The 18,188-nt window shown below is 45.3% G+C and overlaps 1 protein-coding gene across 2 annotated transcripts in view; it reads right to left on the reverse strand.

The window, feature by feature from the left end:
• TMEM255A (transmembrane protein 255A) overlaps positions 1-18,188 on the reverse strand; it is an 88,222-nt gene that overhangs the window by 54,015 nt on the left and 16,019 nt on the right. For both annotated transcript variants that reach the window (XM_043973571.1, XM_043973572.1), the window contains exon 2: positions 13,093-13,235. In XM_043973571.1, coding sequence (XP_043829506.1) covers positions 13,093-13,235 — 143 coding nt within the window. The remainder of the gene's footprint in view (positions 1-13,092; positions 13,236-18,188) is intronic.

The following is an 18,188-nucleotide window of genomic DNA, read 5'->3' on the forward strand; positions in this document are numbered from 1 at the left end:
CACTGATTTGGGATCTAATGAGGGAGAGGGATGAGATAAAGGGGGGAAAACCCTTCCTGGAAGTAAAAACCCTGGAAGAGGTGGCGCTGATTCTGCGAACTACTCGCTAGCTGGCTGGCCCGCCTTGGCTAAGTCACTCTCTGAGCCTCATCAGGGGACTGAACTAAATGATCTCTGAGGTCTCTTTGGGCTTTGACAACCTGGGATGCTACAACCTTGTAACTCTTCAGTGAGTACTGCTTATCTTTGAATTTCCTCACCTATGGTGCTGAACTGGGTGGGGGGGTGTCAAAGAATACAAGTTCAAAACCTACTTCTGCCACTTCTTATCTGTGTGACTTTGGGCAAATCACTTCCCCTCCTGGGCCTAAGTTTCCTCTTCTGTAAAATGAGGGGGTTGGACTGGAGGGCCTCTGAGGCACCTTTCTAGCTTTAGAGCTCAGAGTCGGGGGCAGCTATATGGTGCAGTGGATAGAGCACTGGCCCTGGAGTCAGGAGGACCTGAGTTGAAATCCAGCCTCAGACACTTGACACTTACTAGGTATGTGACCTTGGGCAAGTCACTTAACCCCCATTGCCCCACAAACAAAGAGCTCAGAGTATATGACCTTCTCGAACTCAGTGTTTGCCTTTTGACTTGGTATTAGGTAAATAACAAGAATTATAGTCCAAATTTCTCTTTTTGGAAGAGAACTTTTCATAGGCTAATAACCGGACTCCAGAGCGACTGTTTGAAAGGAAGGGCAGTCTTGAAGGTATCTGGCATGCTAATCAACCCCAGGGAGTACTTTACAAACCAACACACTCCTTAACACCCACATTTTTTTAAAAGACAGGACTTTTTTGAAAGCAGCAGGCATTTGTGGTTAGCCTACTGCAATCTCTATTCGCATTTATTCACCCCTTCCTCCACCTCGGCTTCACTTCCCTCACTCAGGGTCGAGCAGAAACAACCAGGTAAATGCTGAAAAGTAATTTCCCTAAGTGGTTGGCATGACAGCCAGTGCCCTCTCATCCCTGCCATTAGTGGGTCGAGCCTGCCAGGTTGGCTGAGAACAACAGCTGACTGATTGGCCTTGATGGAGCTGTGGAAGAAGATGAAAATTAAATTAGGGGAAAAATGGTGAGAATAGGCCAATTAATCTTAATACCAGTTGCAGATGAACAAGCCCTGCCTTGATTTATATTCACTGAAGAGCTAGGCTTTCACAGGAGGAAATATTTTAATTCTAGGACTGATTAGAAAAAAATTCCAGCCCAGAAAAAGGACAACGAATCCTCAGAAACATCCTTGTGGGGGGGACATAGGGGGATGAGGGGCCTTCCTCTGGGGGGCCCTCAAAGTGTATGCAATAACTTATCATTTCCCCCTCCAAAAAAAATTGCACAATTTTTTATCAGCTCTTTGGGTTTGGGAAGCCATAGACAAGTGCCTAGAACACCTGTCTTTTGGATAATCCAACCCCAATGACAGAGCCTCACAGGCCCCACAGGCCTCCTTGGGAGCCAGTCACAATATATGCAACCTCCAACCTCTGCTGACAGATGTTCTCCCTGGGGGTGGGTTATCTCTATTGCACAGACTCCCCTGGAGGGCAAACAGACATCTCCCTAAAGAGGCTGGGCAAACAGAGAATGGGCCTGCTCTGTCGGTCCTTCCACAGTGGGGGATGGAGTCTGTGGATGCTGCCCCCACTGGCTTGGCCTCCTGGGAATCTGTCCAGCTGGCTTGATGGCAGCGGTCCAATCACAATCTTTTCTCTTCAGGTTGGGACGTGTGCAATTTGACAAATGACTCAGATACTTAACTCAAAGGAAGGCCAAATAAGGCAGGGAAATGCAGCATATGCAAGTTTGGAAAAATACCTCCTTGGGGGTGGGGGCAAGTTGTTTTCCCCTCTAGAAAGGGGGAGCAAGAATATGCGCCATGGTGGGGGGTGAAGGGAGTAAGCAAAATTGTCCAGAGAGCCCTCTTATAGAGAGGCAGGGAAATGAAGGAAAACATCTTGGGTGTCAAACCTGGCAACGTCCTCCTCCCCCATCTCATTTCCCAAAAACCAGATAGGCAATAAGGGCCATGCCCAATTTATCTGGAACTCTTTATCAGTCCTTACCTAATTTCATGACAAGACAAACTCTTGAAAATCTACCCCTGGCCAAGGAAAAGCACTCCTAATGGTATGCATCTAATTTTTTTTTGGTTTTGTTTTATTTTGTGGGGCAATAAGGGTTAAGTGACTTGCCCAAGGTCATACAGCTAGCAAGTGTCAAGTGTCTGAGGCTGGATTTGAACTCAGGTCCTCCTGAATCCACGGCCAGTGCTTTATCCACTGCAGTGCCACCTAGTTGCCCACTGCTCTTTCCTTTAAAAGAAATGTTGAGCTCTAACATTCAAATGTCTCTTCGGCTCTCAAGATCCCAGATCGATGGCCGAAGGGAGTGCAGAGGCTGTTTCTGAACAAGAATCCTCTCTGCAGCTTTCCCAGTAAGTGGGTATCCTGACTGCCTGAAGACCTCCAGGGAGGGGGAAGCCATCACCTCTTAAGGACCTGGCTTCCACCTTGTGATAGCTCTCATGATGTGGAAATCTCTTCTGACATCTAACCTCAATGTGCTTCAGTGCAACTCCTACCCTGTGCTCCAAGTTCTGCCCTCTGGGGCCAAGTGAAACAAAGCTAATGCCTCTCCCACTTGGCAGGCCTTTGAATGCTTAAATACAGTTATCCAGTCTCCCTTGAGTCTTCTCTTCTCCAAGGCTAACCATCCCCAAGTCCTTCCATTAAGCCTCCTATCGCATGATCTCGAGGCCCTTTCACTATGCTTGCCTCCCTTTGGGTGTTGTCTAGCTTGTCAAAATTCTCAAAAAAGGAAAATAATAAATGTTGGAGAAGCTGTGGGAAAATTGGAACACTAATGCATTGTTGGTGGAGCTGTGAACTGATCCAACCATTCTGGAGAGCAATTTGGAATTATGCCCAAAGGGCGATAAAGCTGTGCATACCCCTTGATCCAGCAATACCACTTTTAGGTCTTTTGCCCAAAGAAATCATGGAAAGGGGAAAGGGACCCACATGTACAAAAATATTTATAGCTGCTCTTTACGTGGTGGCAAGGAATTGGAAGTTGAGGGGGTGCCCATCAATTGAGGAATGGCTGGACAAGCTGTGGTATATGAATGTAATGGAATACTATTGTGCTGTAAGAAACGATGAGCAGGAGGAGTTCAGAGAAACCTGGAGGGTCTTACGTGAGCTGATGATGAGTGAGATGAGCAGAACCAGAAGAACACTGTACACAGTATCATCAACATTGAGTGTTGACCTACTGTGATGGGCTATATTCTTCTCACCAATGCAATGGTACAGAAGAGTTCCAGGGAACTCATGATAGAAGAGGATCTCCAAATCCAAGAAAAAAAAAAGAACTGTGGAGTATAGATGCTGAATGAACCATACTATTTCTTTTGTTTTTGGTGCTGTTGGTTTTTTTTTTCTATTTTGAGGTTTTTCATCATTGCTCTGATTTTTTCTCTTATAACAGGACTAGTGCAGAAATAGGATTAATGTTATTATGTGTATATATATGTGTGTGTATAGATATATATATCTATATAGATGTATATGTATATAGATATATAGATATAACCTATATCAGATTACCTGCTGTCTAGGGGAGGGGGGAGGGAAGGGAGGGAGGGAGAAAAATCTGAAATTGTAAAGCTTGTATAAACAAAAGTTGAGAACTACCTTTATATGTAATGGAAAAAATAAAATACCTTATATGTAAAAAAACAACAAAAACAAAACAAAAAAAACCCAACCACTTAAAAAATTCTTCCTAGAACTCTGCCCAAAGGGCAATCAAACTGGGCATCCCCTTTGAGCCAACAACATCACTACCAGTCTGTATCCCAAAGAGATCATAAATAAAAAAGGGAAAAGGACCCACTTGTACAAAAATATTTATCGTAGTTCTTTTGTGGTGGCAAAGAACTGGAAATTGAGGGGATGCCCATGAATTGGGGAATGGCTGAAGGAGTTGTGGTACAGGATTGTGATGGAATCCTACTGTGCTATAAGAAATAACAAGTAGGCAGATTTTCAGAAAAACCTGGAAAGATTTACATGAACTAATGCATAGTGAAGTGAGCAGAACCAGGAGAACATTGTACACAGTAACAACAACGTTGTGTGATGATCAACTGTGATAGACTTAGCTCTTCTCAGCAATACAAGGATCCAAGACAATTCCAAAGGACTTATGATGGAAAATGCTCTCCACATTCAGAGAATGAACTATGGAGTCTGAATGTAAATTGAAGCAGACTATTTTCACTTTCTTTGTTTTTTTGTGTGTTTTTTCCCTTTTCTTTTGTTTCTTCTTTCACAACATGACTAATGTGGAAATATGTTTAACATGATTGTACATATATAACCTATATCAGATTGGCTGCTGTCTTGGGGAGGGGGAAAAGATGGAAGGAAAGGGATCATTTGGAACTTGAAAAAATTTTCTAAATGAATGTTGAAAATTGTCTTTACATGTAATTGGAAAAAATTAAATACTATTAAAATTCTTCCTAAAAAAGAGTTGAAAAGTAGGGAAGCTAGGTCTTATGGGGAAGGGGTGATGGTAATGGTGGAAATGATGTAGGCCTGATCAATACGTGAACTTTCCCCTCCCTAATAATAGACAGAGGTCAAGGATGGTGAAGTTGACTGGAGATGAGCCCCCTTTGGCTACTGGGTAGGACTGGGAGACCTGGGCTGGGCCTCCTTTATAGAACTTGCAGCAGTGAGCTCACTGATGGTCAAGAAATGGGAGCCAATGAGAAATGGAGAACCCAGATAGCCAGGACTGCAGCTAAGGAGGAGCCTGAGACTCCCAAGTTCCACGTTTCTCAGATCACTTGACTATGTGACCCTTGAGGAAAGCACGAGTGGGAATTCCAATGAGGGATACTTAAGTCGTGAGTAGGAAGCCCTGGGGAACTTTATTAAGTCCAATGTGTCTAGGCATCTGAATCGTGTATAGGAATTTCTGGGTTTGAGGTGTACCTACAAATTGCTCATGGGAAATCTGGGATTAGAAGAGGCTGTGGCTGCCAAGTTCATGCAGCAGTTTAAAGATATGTAGGTATTAGGGGCAGCTAGGTGGCGCAGTGGATAGAGCACTGGCCCTGGAGTCAGGAGGACCTGAGTTCAAATTTGACCTCAGACACTTAACACTTACTAGCTGTGTGACCCTGGGCAAGTCACTTAACCCCAATTGCCTCACTAAAAAAAAAAAAGATATGTAGGTATGTATGCGTGCATATATGTGTACATATGCGTGCATGTTATATATTATATATGTGCATAAAATAGATAAAAGTATCATAATGGAGCAAATAAAATAAATACTTAAAAGGAAAATATACATGCATATATACACATTGCTGTACATATTTTTAACACTGTATTCCTTTTACATCCTTGGTCACAAGTAAAGGCCATCTAAGCAAGCTTGCATGGTTATCTCCATTATGCAATGCTGATGTGACGAGGGTTCACTGAAATACAGCCAAATAGGAAAACAGGCAGAGTTTTCCTCGGTCTTAAGCTAAGATTGAAATTTGATAAATCGTACTGAGCACCCTTGCCCAGATCAGGGGCCAACATACTATGGCCTGCGGGCCGAATCTGGCCTGCTGCGTGTTCTGTTGCAGCCTATGGCCCAAGAATGATTTTTCTTATTTTTAAATATAATGTTTATTTCCAAGACAGGTTGGCCATAGTTTGTCAGGCTTTGCCCTAGACTAACAAGGCAAGCAGCTCCCAACACAAAAGGCTAGAGCCAGAGGACACTTTATAAAAGCTTTCTGAAAATGACAGAGACATTGGAATTCATCCTGCTGACCTCCTGGTGTTGGCTAGAAAGCATGACCACAGGGTAGAGATGAGATTGCCCATACCTGTGTCTTCCCAAAGAAAAAGGGTCAGAAACTGGGAAGCACATCCCCAGTGGGGGGAAGTTTAAAGCAGATTCTGATGTGGAATCTCAAATGGACTTTTTCTTCTTTGAATAAGAACTTTCTTTCTTTTTTATTTTATTTTATTTTAATTTATTTTTTAATTTAACTTATTTTTTTTTAATCAGAACTTTCTTCTTCAATTTCCATCACTCCAATTCACTGGAGTGCCTGAGAAACACTTAGAACTATCCAGAAATGAAATGGACTGCCCGGGTGAGTGAATTTCCCATCCCTGTAGGTCTTCCAGAGGAAGCTCGTGGAGGGGATTCTGACTTTGGGTGAAGGTCAGATGAGGTAGATAAGCAGAGCATTATAGACTTATTGCTGAAAGGGACCTTTGAAGCCAACCCTCGCTCTTCACAGGATAGGCTGGGGAGACTCAGAAAGGTCAAGTGTTTGCCCAGGGTCACATGGGTAACTGAGGCAGGGTTTGAACATTGTTGGTCTCTTACTCCCAATGTAGCCCTCTTTCCTCCATATCATGAGATCCCTTCGAACTGTAAGATTCTGGGCTGGGGATCAAAGAGAGATCTGATACAAGCCCTGCCCTGACAGTGCTTCCAATCTAACGGAGGGGAAAAACAAGCACACATCTAGAATAAAGGGCCCACTGCCCACCAGGGCATGGCCTCTTCCCTCTCCTCACTCTTCTACTGGCTTTGCATGTTCCGTACGCTCACTCTGACTGCAAGCCTATTTCTCTGTTCCCAGGGTAGAGCCGAGCTAGATAGAGGGAATGTGGCACAAACCGTTTGACAGTTGTCAAATTAGTTCTAATTGGCACCGAAGAAAGGTCTGCCTAATCAAATACTCAACAAAAGCAGAGGTGGTCTGGGATGTCTGATAGAATGGAGCTGTCCAGTCAAGTGTCAAGGGCAGAAAAACCAAGGCCTACAATAATCATGGGTCCCCTGGACCCACCCCCCTCCCCCACCGCCTCTGCCTAACCTAGAAAAAAATGCAAGGAGCAGATTCATTTTTTGATCCAGTAAATGAAAAATATCTTCCTCTCATCCATCTGAGATTCAGAATCTTGACTTTTGTATTTGGTTTTCAATGGTGGCAAGAAGGTTAGGTCTGCTCCCTGAAGACCCTGGCATTTAGTGGCAGTTGGAAGGGTTCTCATCAACCGTCTTGGGCAGGGGTTCCTCACCCACTTTATGGACAATCTGGGGAAGTCTACAGATCTCTTCTCAGAATATGATTTTTAAAGGCAGCAAATAAAATGCATAGGGCTGATGACAAAGAACAACAATTACCTCGAAACACAGTTGTCAAAGCATTTTTTTTTAAAGTTCACAGACATGCAAAAAAAAAAGTTCACAGACCTTCAGGTTTAAAAGCCCCTAATTTGACTAAATTTAATTTCAATTAAATCTAAATTTTATTTTGACCAATCCAAACCCCAAAAGAATTCGTACTACAACCGACCCACCCAAGGGGTCATCCAGCTTCAACCTGATGACTTCCAAAAAAGAGGAACCCCCCACAAATCACTTCAGGATACCTCTTGTGGTTAGGAAGTCTTTCCCTACTCCAGGCTGAAACGTTCACCCCTTTTCTCCCTGTCCTGCTCCCCAGGGCCAGACAGAACAAACTTAATCCCGTCTCCACAAGACAGCCCTTCCTGCATAGAGCCTGGGTTCGAATCCCAGCTCCATCACTTATGTCCTGTGTGACTTTGGACAAACTGCTTAATGGTGGTGGGCTTCATCTGTAAAACGAGGGGGCGAGATCCTTCCACTTTGGTGAACCTCTTACTTGCAGAATGTCATTGCTGGCAGGATCTGGGGCCCCTCTCCTCATTTTCCTGAGGCCTGTAGGGCAGTGACTTACTCCAAGTCAGAGGTATGACTAGAACCCAGGCCTTTGGAATTTCCATTCAGGGGCCTTCCTAGTACACATTAGGCAGGAACGTCTTCTTAAAGAAAGGTGTCCAGAGCAGATCTGACAGACTGCATTTTCAAGCCACCAAAATCCCCATCGGAAATGGGCGCTTACTTCAATCTTATTTCAGTTTAAAAATAAAAACCAATTCTGCTGAGGAGGAGAGTTCTTGCCTCACCACAGGAAGAGAACAGGCTGAGCATTTACGTCAGGACTGAAGCAGAGGATACCAAGCAGGTAGGCACACACACACACACACATACACACAACTGCCTCTCTGGGGTGGGGGAGGGGGAGCCCCACTGGCAGAAGCACCAACCAGCTGGGACTACAGCAGCACTGACCTAGGCTCCAGGCCAGCAGAGCCTCTCTTGGACCTTGGCTACACCTGCTGTCTTTAGACAAGAACAACTAAAGCTGGAGCGCTTGTGATGTTTTCTTCCCCAAAGCACAGACTTTGAAAAAAATTCTCAATTTTAATTAAAAGCTTTTGTTCATCCATTATCTTCATTTCCAAATATATCCATCCTCCCTCCCCACGACAGTCAGTCAGTCAGCCAGCCAGCCAGCCAACCAACCCTTGTAACAAAGAATAAAAAAACGAAAACCAGTTCAGCAAAATGATTCGACACAATCACCAAATGTGACAGTATATGCAGCATTACACACTCATAGGCCCCCACCTTTGCAAAGAGAGGGAGGTACATTTTCTCATCTCTTAAAAGCATCAACTGTCTTATCCGGAACAATGGAATGGCTGCTAGTTTGGGGGTCAGAGAACCCAGGTTCAGCCTCTAATATTTACTATCAGTGTGACTTTGGGCAATGTGTAGCACATCCCTGAGCTTTAGTTCCCTCATCTCTATATGGAGGAGGTTGGACTTTATGGTCTCTTGAGATCCCTTCTAGCTCTAGAGTTCAGATTCTATGTGTGACCTTGAACAAGTCCCTTCCCCTCTCTGGGCCTCAGTTTCTTCCTCTGTAAAGTGAGGGAGTTAGGCTAGATGAGCTCTGGGGTCCCTTCTGGCTCTAGATCTATGAGTTCATGATCCTTTGCTGCTTCTATTTTCCATCCCCCTCCATCTTTCCTCACACCCCCTTCTGCTGCTTCTAGAAACTCAAGGTCAGTGGAAATGACTGTCCCTTTCTACCAAACCAAAGTATTCCCGACAACTAATGGTAATGAGTCTGGGAGGGCTACTCCACTGGTCCCATACATGGGTCTTATCCCCTAGAGCTAGATAATGAGATGAAAAGCACAGGGGCCAAGTCAGGACAGAGAGGGGACTCTGATCCCACTCTTGCCTCTTTAATTTATGTGTGACCATTGACCAGTCACTTTACCCTCTGGGCTAAAGTTTGCTCACTTGTAAAATGTGGGTTTTAATGATCATTGTCCAAGGAGATCAGAGACCATGGAGAGGCACTGAAGGAAGAAGGGAGCGGAGGGGTAAATAGTAAACAGGCATTTATTAGGCACCTACTGTATACTAAGCTCTATGCTAAGCTCTTTACAAATATTATCTCATTGGATCCTTACAATAATCCTCTGAAGGTAGGCACTTTATTAAACCCATTTTACAGATGAGGGAATTGAGGCAAACAGAGGTAAAGTGACTCGCCCAGAGACACACAACTAATAAATGTCTGAGGCTGGATTTGAACTCAGGTCTTCTTAACTCCAAGCCCCACACGTTGTGCACTCTGGCACCACTAGCTACTTCTATGCAAACTCTAACTTGAAGAGAAGGTACCAATCTGCATTCGTAGAGGGAGTTTTTTCCTCTGGGAGTTCCCTAAGCCAATGAAATCACAGGTCCAGTCTCTAACCTCATCCCTACCTACTTAATTACATTTGCCAAGGGCTTTATCTGTGTTATCTCATTGGCCTTCACAACAATACTTCAATACAGGCATCATGATTCCCATAGCCAGGACTCTGTCCACTCCATCCCCAAAGAAGCAGGAGCTAGCATGGCCAGTGTTGTTTGGAGGGGGGTATTATAACCTTATTTGTCTCTACATACCCCTATACGTCTTTCCCTCCAGAAAGATCTCGTTTGAGGGGAACAGCCTATATCGAGGCCAACAACGTGAGTGTTTCATGTGACAGGTGGTGTCTGAAGCCTCTGGGAATTCCACCACCGAGTCTTGATGAAGCACTCTGGGATCGAGTCAGCGGAGTACATGAGAGATCAGGGGCTCTCAGTTCGAAACCTGCATCCATTACTTACTACCTATGTGACCTTGGGGAGATCATTTCATTTCTGTGATCTTCCATTTCTTCTCTGTGAAGTGAGGGAGTTGGACTCAGTGGCCTCTGAGGGCCCTTCTAGTTCTTTTTTTTTTTTTTTGGTGAGGCAATTGGGGTTAAGTGACTTGCCCAGAGTCACACAGCTAGTGTCAAGTGTCTAAGGTCAGATTTGAACTCAGGTCCTCCTGAATCCAGGGCCGGTGCTCTATCCACTGAGCTACCTAGCTGCCCCGGCCCTTCTAGTTCTAGACCTAGAATTCTATGCATGACCTTCCTTGGGCCTCAGTTTCCCCCTCTGTAAAACAAAGGGATTAGATCAGCTGGCCTCTGAGGGCTTTCCCAGCTCTGGATCTAGGAGCCTATGTGCCACCTTGGATAAGTCCCTTCCCCTCCCTGGGCCTCAGTTTCCCCCTCTGTAAAACAAAGGGATTGGACCAGTTGGCCTCCCCGAGAGCTTTGCTCCTAAGATCCTGTGTGCCCAGGGTGGGGAAGAGGGAAATCATGAAAAGATAAATCCATCCTTCCTGATGCGGAGGAGTTTAATAGGAATCTGATGACTTCATTCACATCTTATTTATACAGAAAAGTGCCAAATTGCAGTTGAGTTGGGGAGAGACTAAGAGGCAATTAGCAAACAATATAAAACAACATCTAATTAACTACTGAATTGTTTGGTGTAGATTCATGATGTGGCAGAAAGAGTGGAGTTGCTGAGGCAGAGGCTTTGGGTGCGAGTGCTGCTTCTGCCATTTCCCAGCTGTATGACCTTCACTTCTCTGGGCCAGGTCCCTACCCTGGAAACTAAAGAGGGCAGCCAGGCCCTAAGATACCTTTCAGCTCTCAGTCCAATGGCCAAAGAATCCTAGAAGCAGGAAAGGCCATTCCAGGCTTTGGGGGTGGAGGGGCGGGGTCAACTCCCCTGCCTGCAAATAAGATCAGTGCCTTTAAGGCAGCCAATGAGAGTGTGACTCAGTTTCCCTTACTAGCATCTAGGGTGTTCAGGTCCCCTGAAGAGCAGAGAGGGAGCATTAGGAGAAGATAACAGCTAAAAGCAGCAGTGGAAACTGGTCACCCTGGCCCAGTCAACTTCCCACCAACAGTCCCTAAAGGCTGAGATGGGAAGGATGAGAAGATTCCTCACACTGAGACACTGAGCCCTTGGTGGGTCCCCAGGGAATTCTAAGAGATGATGTCTTCAAAGCCCTTTATAGAAACGATCACACTTGAAGCTCACAGCAACCCTGCAAGGTAGGGTTTGGGTTTTTTTCCTTTTGGGTCTTGTAATTTCATTGGTATAAGGAAGTTCAGAGAGGCCCAAGAGACCTGGGTTCAAGTACTACCTTTGACACATCCTGGGTGTATGACCCTGGGTAAGTCATACACTCTTTAGTATTCTAAGCAGCTCCCTAAGATTAGAAATGCAGATAAGGTGGCAATCCACATTAATAGACAGTTTCCTTGGGTGAGGAGGGGTGCGTTGGGGGAGTTCCTTATACTGGTGAAATCACAGGTCTAGATAAAAAAAGACAGCTAGGGGCAGCTAGGTGGCGCAGTGGATAGAGCACCGGCCCTGGAGTCAGGAGTACCTGAGTTCAAATCCGGCCTCAGACACTTGACACTTACTAGCTGTGTGACCCTGGGCAAGTCACTTAACCCCAATTGCCTTACCCCCTCTCCAAAAAAAAAAAAAGACAGCTAGGGAACACTGCAGTGGATAGACTCCTCTTGGTGAGTTAAAATCTGTCCTCAGACACTTACTAGCTGCATGACCCTGGACAAGTCATTTAACCCTGCTTGCCTCAGTTTCCTCATCTGTCAAATGAGCTGGAGAAGGAAATGGCAAACCCCTCCAGTATCTCTGCCAAGAAAAACCCAAACGGGGTCATGAAGAGTCAATACTGAAAATAACCGAACAAATAATAACAGACCAAAAAAAGAAAAAAAATCCTACCAGGTGAGGAGGCTTCCAGTACTAATGCAAACCTGCCCCCATTCCACACCTTAGAGTCTGAGAGAGTCTAAATGAGGTAGGCATTTCAGGTATTGTAACTCCCACTTTACAGATGAGAAAACCGAGGCTCAGAGAGGTGGTATGTGAATGCAAATCTTCCTAATTCCACCCACTAGGCCAAGATACCTCCCTGTTTACTTGGTGCAGAACACTGAACTTTCTTTGGTTTCCATTTTTCTTTTTTTTGTGGGGCAATGGGGGTTAAGTGACTTGCCCAGGGTCACACAGCTAGTAAGTTTCTATTTTTCTTATTAAAATCTACCTCTAATGGCAGACCATGGCATGTAAAAGGGGTGTTGGTACCAGCCTTCAAGGCCATCCACAGAATTCTCATTTTTCCCTCTTTTGGGGGGGAGTAAAATGTTTCAAGCCAATAGAAGTATGACATCTCTAGTAAACAACCAAGCCCCCTTGACCCACACATTCCTAGGACTAGGGTCACTCAGTGAACACTACAGAAAAAGGGTTAAGTAAATATTATTATCTTGGAAGATTCTCCCATCTTAAAAGTAAGCTCTGGTACCACATAAGGAGCCCTAGGCTGAAAGTCTGGGGGCCTGACTTTTTTTTTTTGGTGGGGCAATGGGGGTTAAGTGACTTGCCCAGGGTCACACAGCTAGTAAGTGTCAAGTGTCTGAGGCCAGATTTGAACTCAGGTACTCCTGAGTCCAGGGCCGGTGCTTTACCACTGCACCACCTAGCTGCCCCCAGGGGGCCTGACTTTTAACCCAGCTCTCTTGCAACCTGGCTGTGTGATTTGGGACAGGTCACATCCCCTCTCTAGGCCTCAGTTTCTTCATCTGTTAAATGGATTACTTGACGTGTAAGTCTGTGCCCAACTGAAACGCATCATCGTGGGATGCGAAACACCACAGCGGTCGAGTAACAGAGAGGCATTCGCTTACTAGCTCAAAACTTGGTACTTACAATAACTCCGGGATAATAACCTCCAACGGTCACATTCTGGGTTCTGGTGGTAGCAGCCAGACCCACAGTCAGGATCAGCACTGACACAATGAGCAGTGTCACTGTGACATAGAGGGAGTTACGTTTCCTTCGGTTGAAGGTGCCTAAAAAGACAAAGAAAAATACTTTGTTCATATCATCCAGGGCTGGGGTGGCTCCCAAGACAGGGCACAGGCTTCTTTTGTCAAAGCAACAATATAAACTGCTCTTGACAATTACTAGCTATGTGACCCTGGGCAAGTCACTTAATCCCCATTGCCCCCCTAAACAACAACAACCCCCCCAAAAAACAAAAAAACCTCAAGCAAGTAGCTTTTAGGGGGCAGCTAGGTGGCGCTGCAGTGGATAAAACACCAGCCCTGGATTCAGGAGGACCTGAGTTCAAATCCAGCCTCAGACACTTGGCACTTAATGGTTGTGTGACCCTGGGCAAGTCACTTAACCATCATTGCCCTGCCCAAAAAACCCATAACCAAACAAACAATACAAACTGCAGGCCAAGGATGTGCCAAGTACATATGTGTGTGTATTTTTATCGATAGCTTGTGTTTCTACATCACCTTTATTTCTGAAGATATCATCATGTAGTTATCACTTGTAGGATTACTGTTCATCCTTCATTCTCAAAGAGGGAATGACAGATGTCATGACTTGCAGTGAACTGGATTCAAGTGAGGGAGAGCTGTGCAAGGTCACCAACCTCACTTTTTCCTCCAGAGCCACTGGGGTCCAGTGGTAAGATATACATCAGGATGACTGGAGATGGCCCTGGATGTTTAAGGCAATTGGGGTTAAGTGTCTTGCCCAGGGTCACACAGCTAGTAAGTGTCTGTGCTGAGATTTGTTTTGTTTTTTGTTTTTTGGTGAGGCAATTGGGGTTAAGTGACTTGCCCAGGGTCACACAGCTAGTAAGTGTTAAGTGTCTGAGGCCAGATTTGAACTCAGGTACTCCTGACTCCAGGGCCGGTGCTTATCCACTGCGCCACCTAGCTGCCCCCTGTGGTGAGATTTGAACTCAGATCCTCCCAACTTCAGGGCCAGTGCTCTATCCACTGTGCTACCTAGCCGTTCCTCACTTGTAGGATAAAGAGAGGGACTACACCCATGATTTCATAAGGAGAGGGAATTCTTAGGTGAGGAAACTGTCTTCTGATGCAGGTTGGCCCCTTCTTGGCAAAGTCTAGTTTCAAAGAGGTTAGTGTGAGAGGCAAAAATTGGACTTTGATGCCAGCTCTCTTTATCCATGCTATCTCCAATGTAAAAATGGATTAAAAAAGAAAGAGAAAAAAAAAGGAAAGCAAAACTAACCAGAACATTATCAGTGAGTCTGACAGTGTATGAAATGTTCCACACCCAGAGTCCCCCACTTTTACAAAGAGGGGAAGGGGATCTGTTCCCATCTCTTCTTCAGGGCCAGACCTGCACCAATTATATTTAAAAAGAAAGCTTTGTACTTTTGGCAAGCTAGAAAAATTATGTCATACCCACTTAGTAAAGTGGTTTTTTGGCCAACTTCTAAGGCACATAATATATGTTCGTTGGTGGTGGTATTGCATGATAATGTTTCTGGATCTGGCTCTGGAGCTCAAGATGCTTCAGGGTTGCAAGAACCCTATGATTTCATCTCCAAGGTGGCAGCTTCTCTCCCAATGCACATGGAGGCCCCTCCGGGCCTGAATGGCCAACCTTGAATTTAGCTGAGGCTAAGGGCTACTGGATGACTCACCACCACTCCCCCCCTCCCCAGGAAGCTCTCCCAACTTGGCCCTGCTGATCTGGCCTTGGAGAGGGTCATCTTCACCTCACAAGGACATCTGGAGGGAGGAATGAGAGATTAGGAAATATCTGCCTTGGTGGAAATCAGAAGACAGGCACTACTGGTTTTCTCTATTGATAAGTGCTTCTGATATGTCCTCTATAAATGCATCAACTCAGAAAATTCTAGCAAGGTCCACCAGGAAGAACCAAATGTCCTCTGAGCTCTATCAACCCACAGATAGGGGAAGTGGGGATCAGGTCTTTCTATCTTATCCTAGATCCACATAGAGACGATTGAGAAATAGTTCTTGTGGGGCAGCTAGGTGGCACAGTGGATAAAGCACCAGCTCTGGATTCAGGAGGACCTAAGTTCAAATCTGGCCTCAGACACTTGACACTTACTATCTGTGTGACAAGGGCAAGTCACTTAACCCTCATTGCCTCAGCAAAAGTAAATTTTTTTTAAAAAGGAAAAGAAATAGTTCTGCCTTACAATGCATATAAGAAACAAAGATTCAACCTGATAGCTTTAGAAAGTGGCTTGCTCAAGTCAGTTTTTTCTTAAAAAGTAAATTAAGGTGGAATTTTCAAGTTCATTTTTTTTTTACTTATTTTATTTATTTATTTTTTTTAGTGAGGCAATTGGGGTTAAGTGAGTTGCCCAGGGTCACACAGCCAGTAAGTATTAAGTGTCTGAGGCCGGATTTGAACTCAGGTACTCCTGACTCCAGGGCCGGTGCTCTATCTACTGCGCCACCCAGCTGCCCCTCAAGTTCATTTTTTAAAAGATACATCGCCCCCTCTCCAACAGACTCCAATTTTTGTTTTGTTTTGTTTTTGGCAGGGCAATGGGGGTTAAGTGACTTGCCCAGGGTCACACAGCTAGGAAGTGTCAAGTGTCTGAGGCTGGATTTGAACTCAGGTCCTCCTGAATCCTGGGCTGGTGCTTTACCCACTGTGCCACCTAGCTGCCCCTCAGACTCCAATTTTAACACTGATCTTATGTAATAAAGACCATTATTGATTGGCCAAATATTTGCCTGAAATGACACATTGGCAACCATTGAAGTAAAACCTTGCCCTTGAGGTCCACATCAGACTATGAAGGCTCAGACCTTGTTTGAGGAGGCAGAAATGTTTAATGGGTCTCCTGGGAAGCTCTGCTTCACGATGGAAATCCAAAAAGGAATTGCTAGAGTTTTGTGGAAGGCCCCAGCCAAACGAGGCAGAAGGCCTGGGTTTGGAACCCTTCTTCCTCCCAAGGTGTCACCTAATTCTTCTGGGCCTCTACTAGAGAATAAGGGTGATCCTAAGAACTGCTCCTATATTCCTACCCCTTTCTTCCCCCCCCCAAGGGAAGAAAGTGTTTTGGGATCCTTGTAGTTGCTGAAATGGAAACTGACAAAATTCTTCAAGAGCCGAGCATCCTGGGAAGCCTTGTTGACAGTAGCTTCAGGAAGCTGCAGCTCCCTAAGGCCTCAAAGCCCTGGGGGAACATCAGAGGCCTAGCCATCTTGAAGATTGGATTTGTGGCTGTCACAGAAAGGAGGATGTCTATCAGACAATTCCTCCCCCGAGAATCAAAATTGAGAACAGAGACAAGGTTTCACTGTTGTTACAGCTGCCTTGTTCTCCTTCTTTTTGAAATGGGGGGAGGAGAGATTCATTGATCTAGAGAACTCCCAGTGTAGAATCCCCCCCCCCCATTAGACTGCCATTTCATGGGTAATTTATAGTCTCAGAGTTGTCAAGGGGAATTGAGGTGAAATGACTAGCCCAGGAACATACAGCTAATGTGTCAGAGGTAGGCCTTCCTGATACCAATCCTAATTTCCTGACTCTATCCTCTAGGCCAATGCTGTCCTACCAACTCACTGTCCAACCTACCCCCCCATGGGATAAAGCATAAGAGCAGAGCACTGGAAGGGGGAAGTTGGGGTGTGGGGGTGTGGGGGTGGGTCAGGAAGTGATTAAAGGCAGCTCACTGGCTTGGAACCTAGCACTAGCAGGGTCTACCCAGGCCACAGGGCAGCCTCTGCTGGAGACAGCCCAATGCAATGTCATTGTTTGCGGCCTGAACCCAATTCAGCCCATTGGTCACACCTGCTAAGCAAGAGTCTGGCAAAGTCAGCCACACTTCAAAGTGTCCATTGTCCTAGATGGTGACTCACACTTTGAAGCACAGTCCATTGGTTCAACACAATTACCCCCTACCTGTATCTGCAGGGTATTCTGCAAAGCTGACTGGCTCCTGGGCCATTCTCTCACAGTGGCCAAACCTGGCAGGCAGGCAGGCTCATGATTTTATTCATGAGGAGAGCTCCCAGTATGGAATCTCCCTACATCTGGAGGTGGGAGGGGCGGTTTCTTAACCTTCATCCCAGATCCCTTTGGAAGTCTGGAAAAACTTATGAACCCCTTTTAAGAATCAGGTTTCTAAATGCATAAGATAAAATATTATTTTATTATATCAAAATGTTATTATTTTTAAAAAGAAACAAGTTCGGGGCAGCTAGGTGGCACAGTGGATAGAGCACCAGCCCTGGATTCAGGAAGACCTGAGTTCAAATTCAGCCTCAGACACTTGACCACCTGACCACTTGACACTTACTAGCTGTGTGACCCTGGGCAATCACTTAACCCTCATTGCCCTGCGAAAAAGAAAAAAGAAAAAAAAAAAGAAACAAGTTCATGGGCCCCAGGTTAAAAAACTCCTGTTGTAGGGGCAGCTGGGGGCGGGGGGGGGCACAGTGGCTAGACCACTGGCCCTGGATTCAGGAGGACCTGAGTTCAAATCCAGCTTCAGACACTTGGCACTTACTAGCTGTGTGACCCTAGGCAAGTCACTTAACCCCAACTGCCACAAAAAGAAAACCAAAACAAAAACTCCTGTTGTATTTATAATGTATGCCTTATAAAGTTGCCCTGGGCACGCAGAGGTAAAGGGACTTCCCCAAGGTCACCCATTTCATTTTAGCCTTGGTTGCTTCATTTATTGAATGGCACTAGTAACTACCTACCTTTGTATAGGTAGTTCAGTGAATAGAGCACTGACCCTGAAGTTGGGAGGACCTGAGTTCAAATCTCCCCTCAGACACTTATTAGCTATGTGACCCTGGGCAAGTCACTTAATCCCAATTGCCTCAAAAACATCGGGGGCCATCTCCAGTTGTCCTGATCTATATCTTGCCACTGAATCCAGATGGCTCTGGAGGAGAGAGTGAGACTGGTGACCTTGCACAGCCCTCCTTCCCTTAAATCCAATTCATGGCAATTCATGGCATCTGTCATGGTCTTCT

Source organism: Dromiciops gliroides, chromosome X, assembly GCF_019393635.1.
Source record: "Dromiciops gliroides isolate mDroGli1 chromosome X, mDroGli1.pri, whole genome shotgun sequence".
Classification (NCBI taxonomy): domain Eukaryota; kingdom Metazoa; phylum Chordata; class Mammalia; order Microbiotheria; family Microbiotheriidae; genus Dromiciops; species Dromiciops gliroides.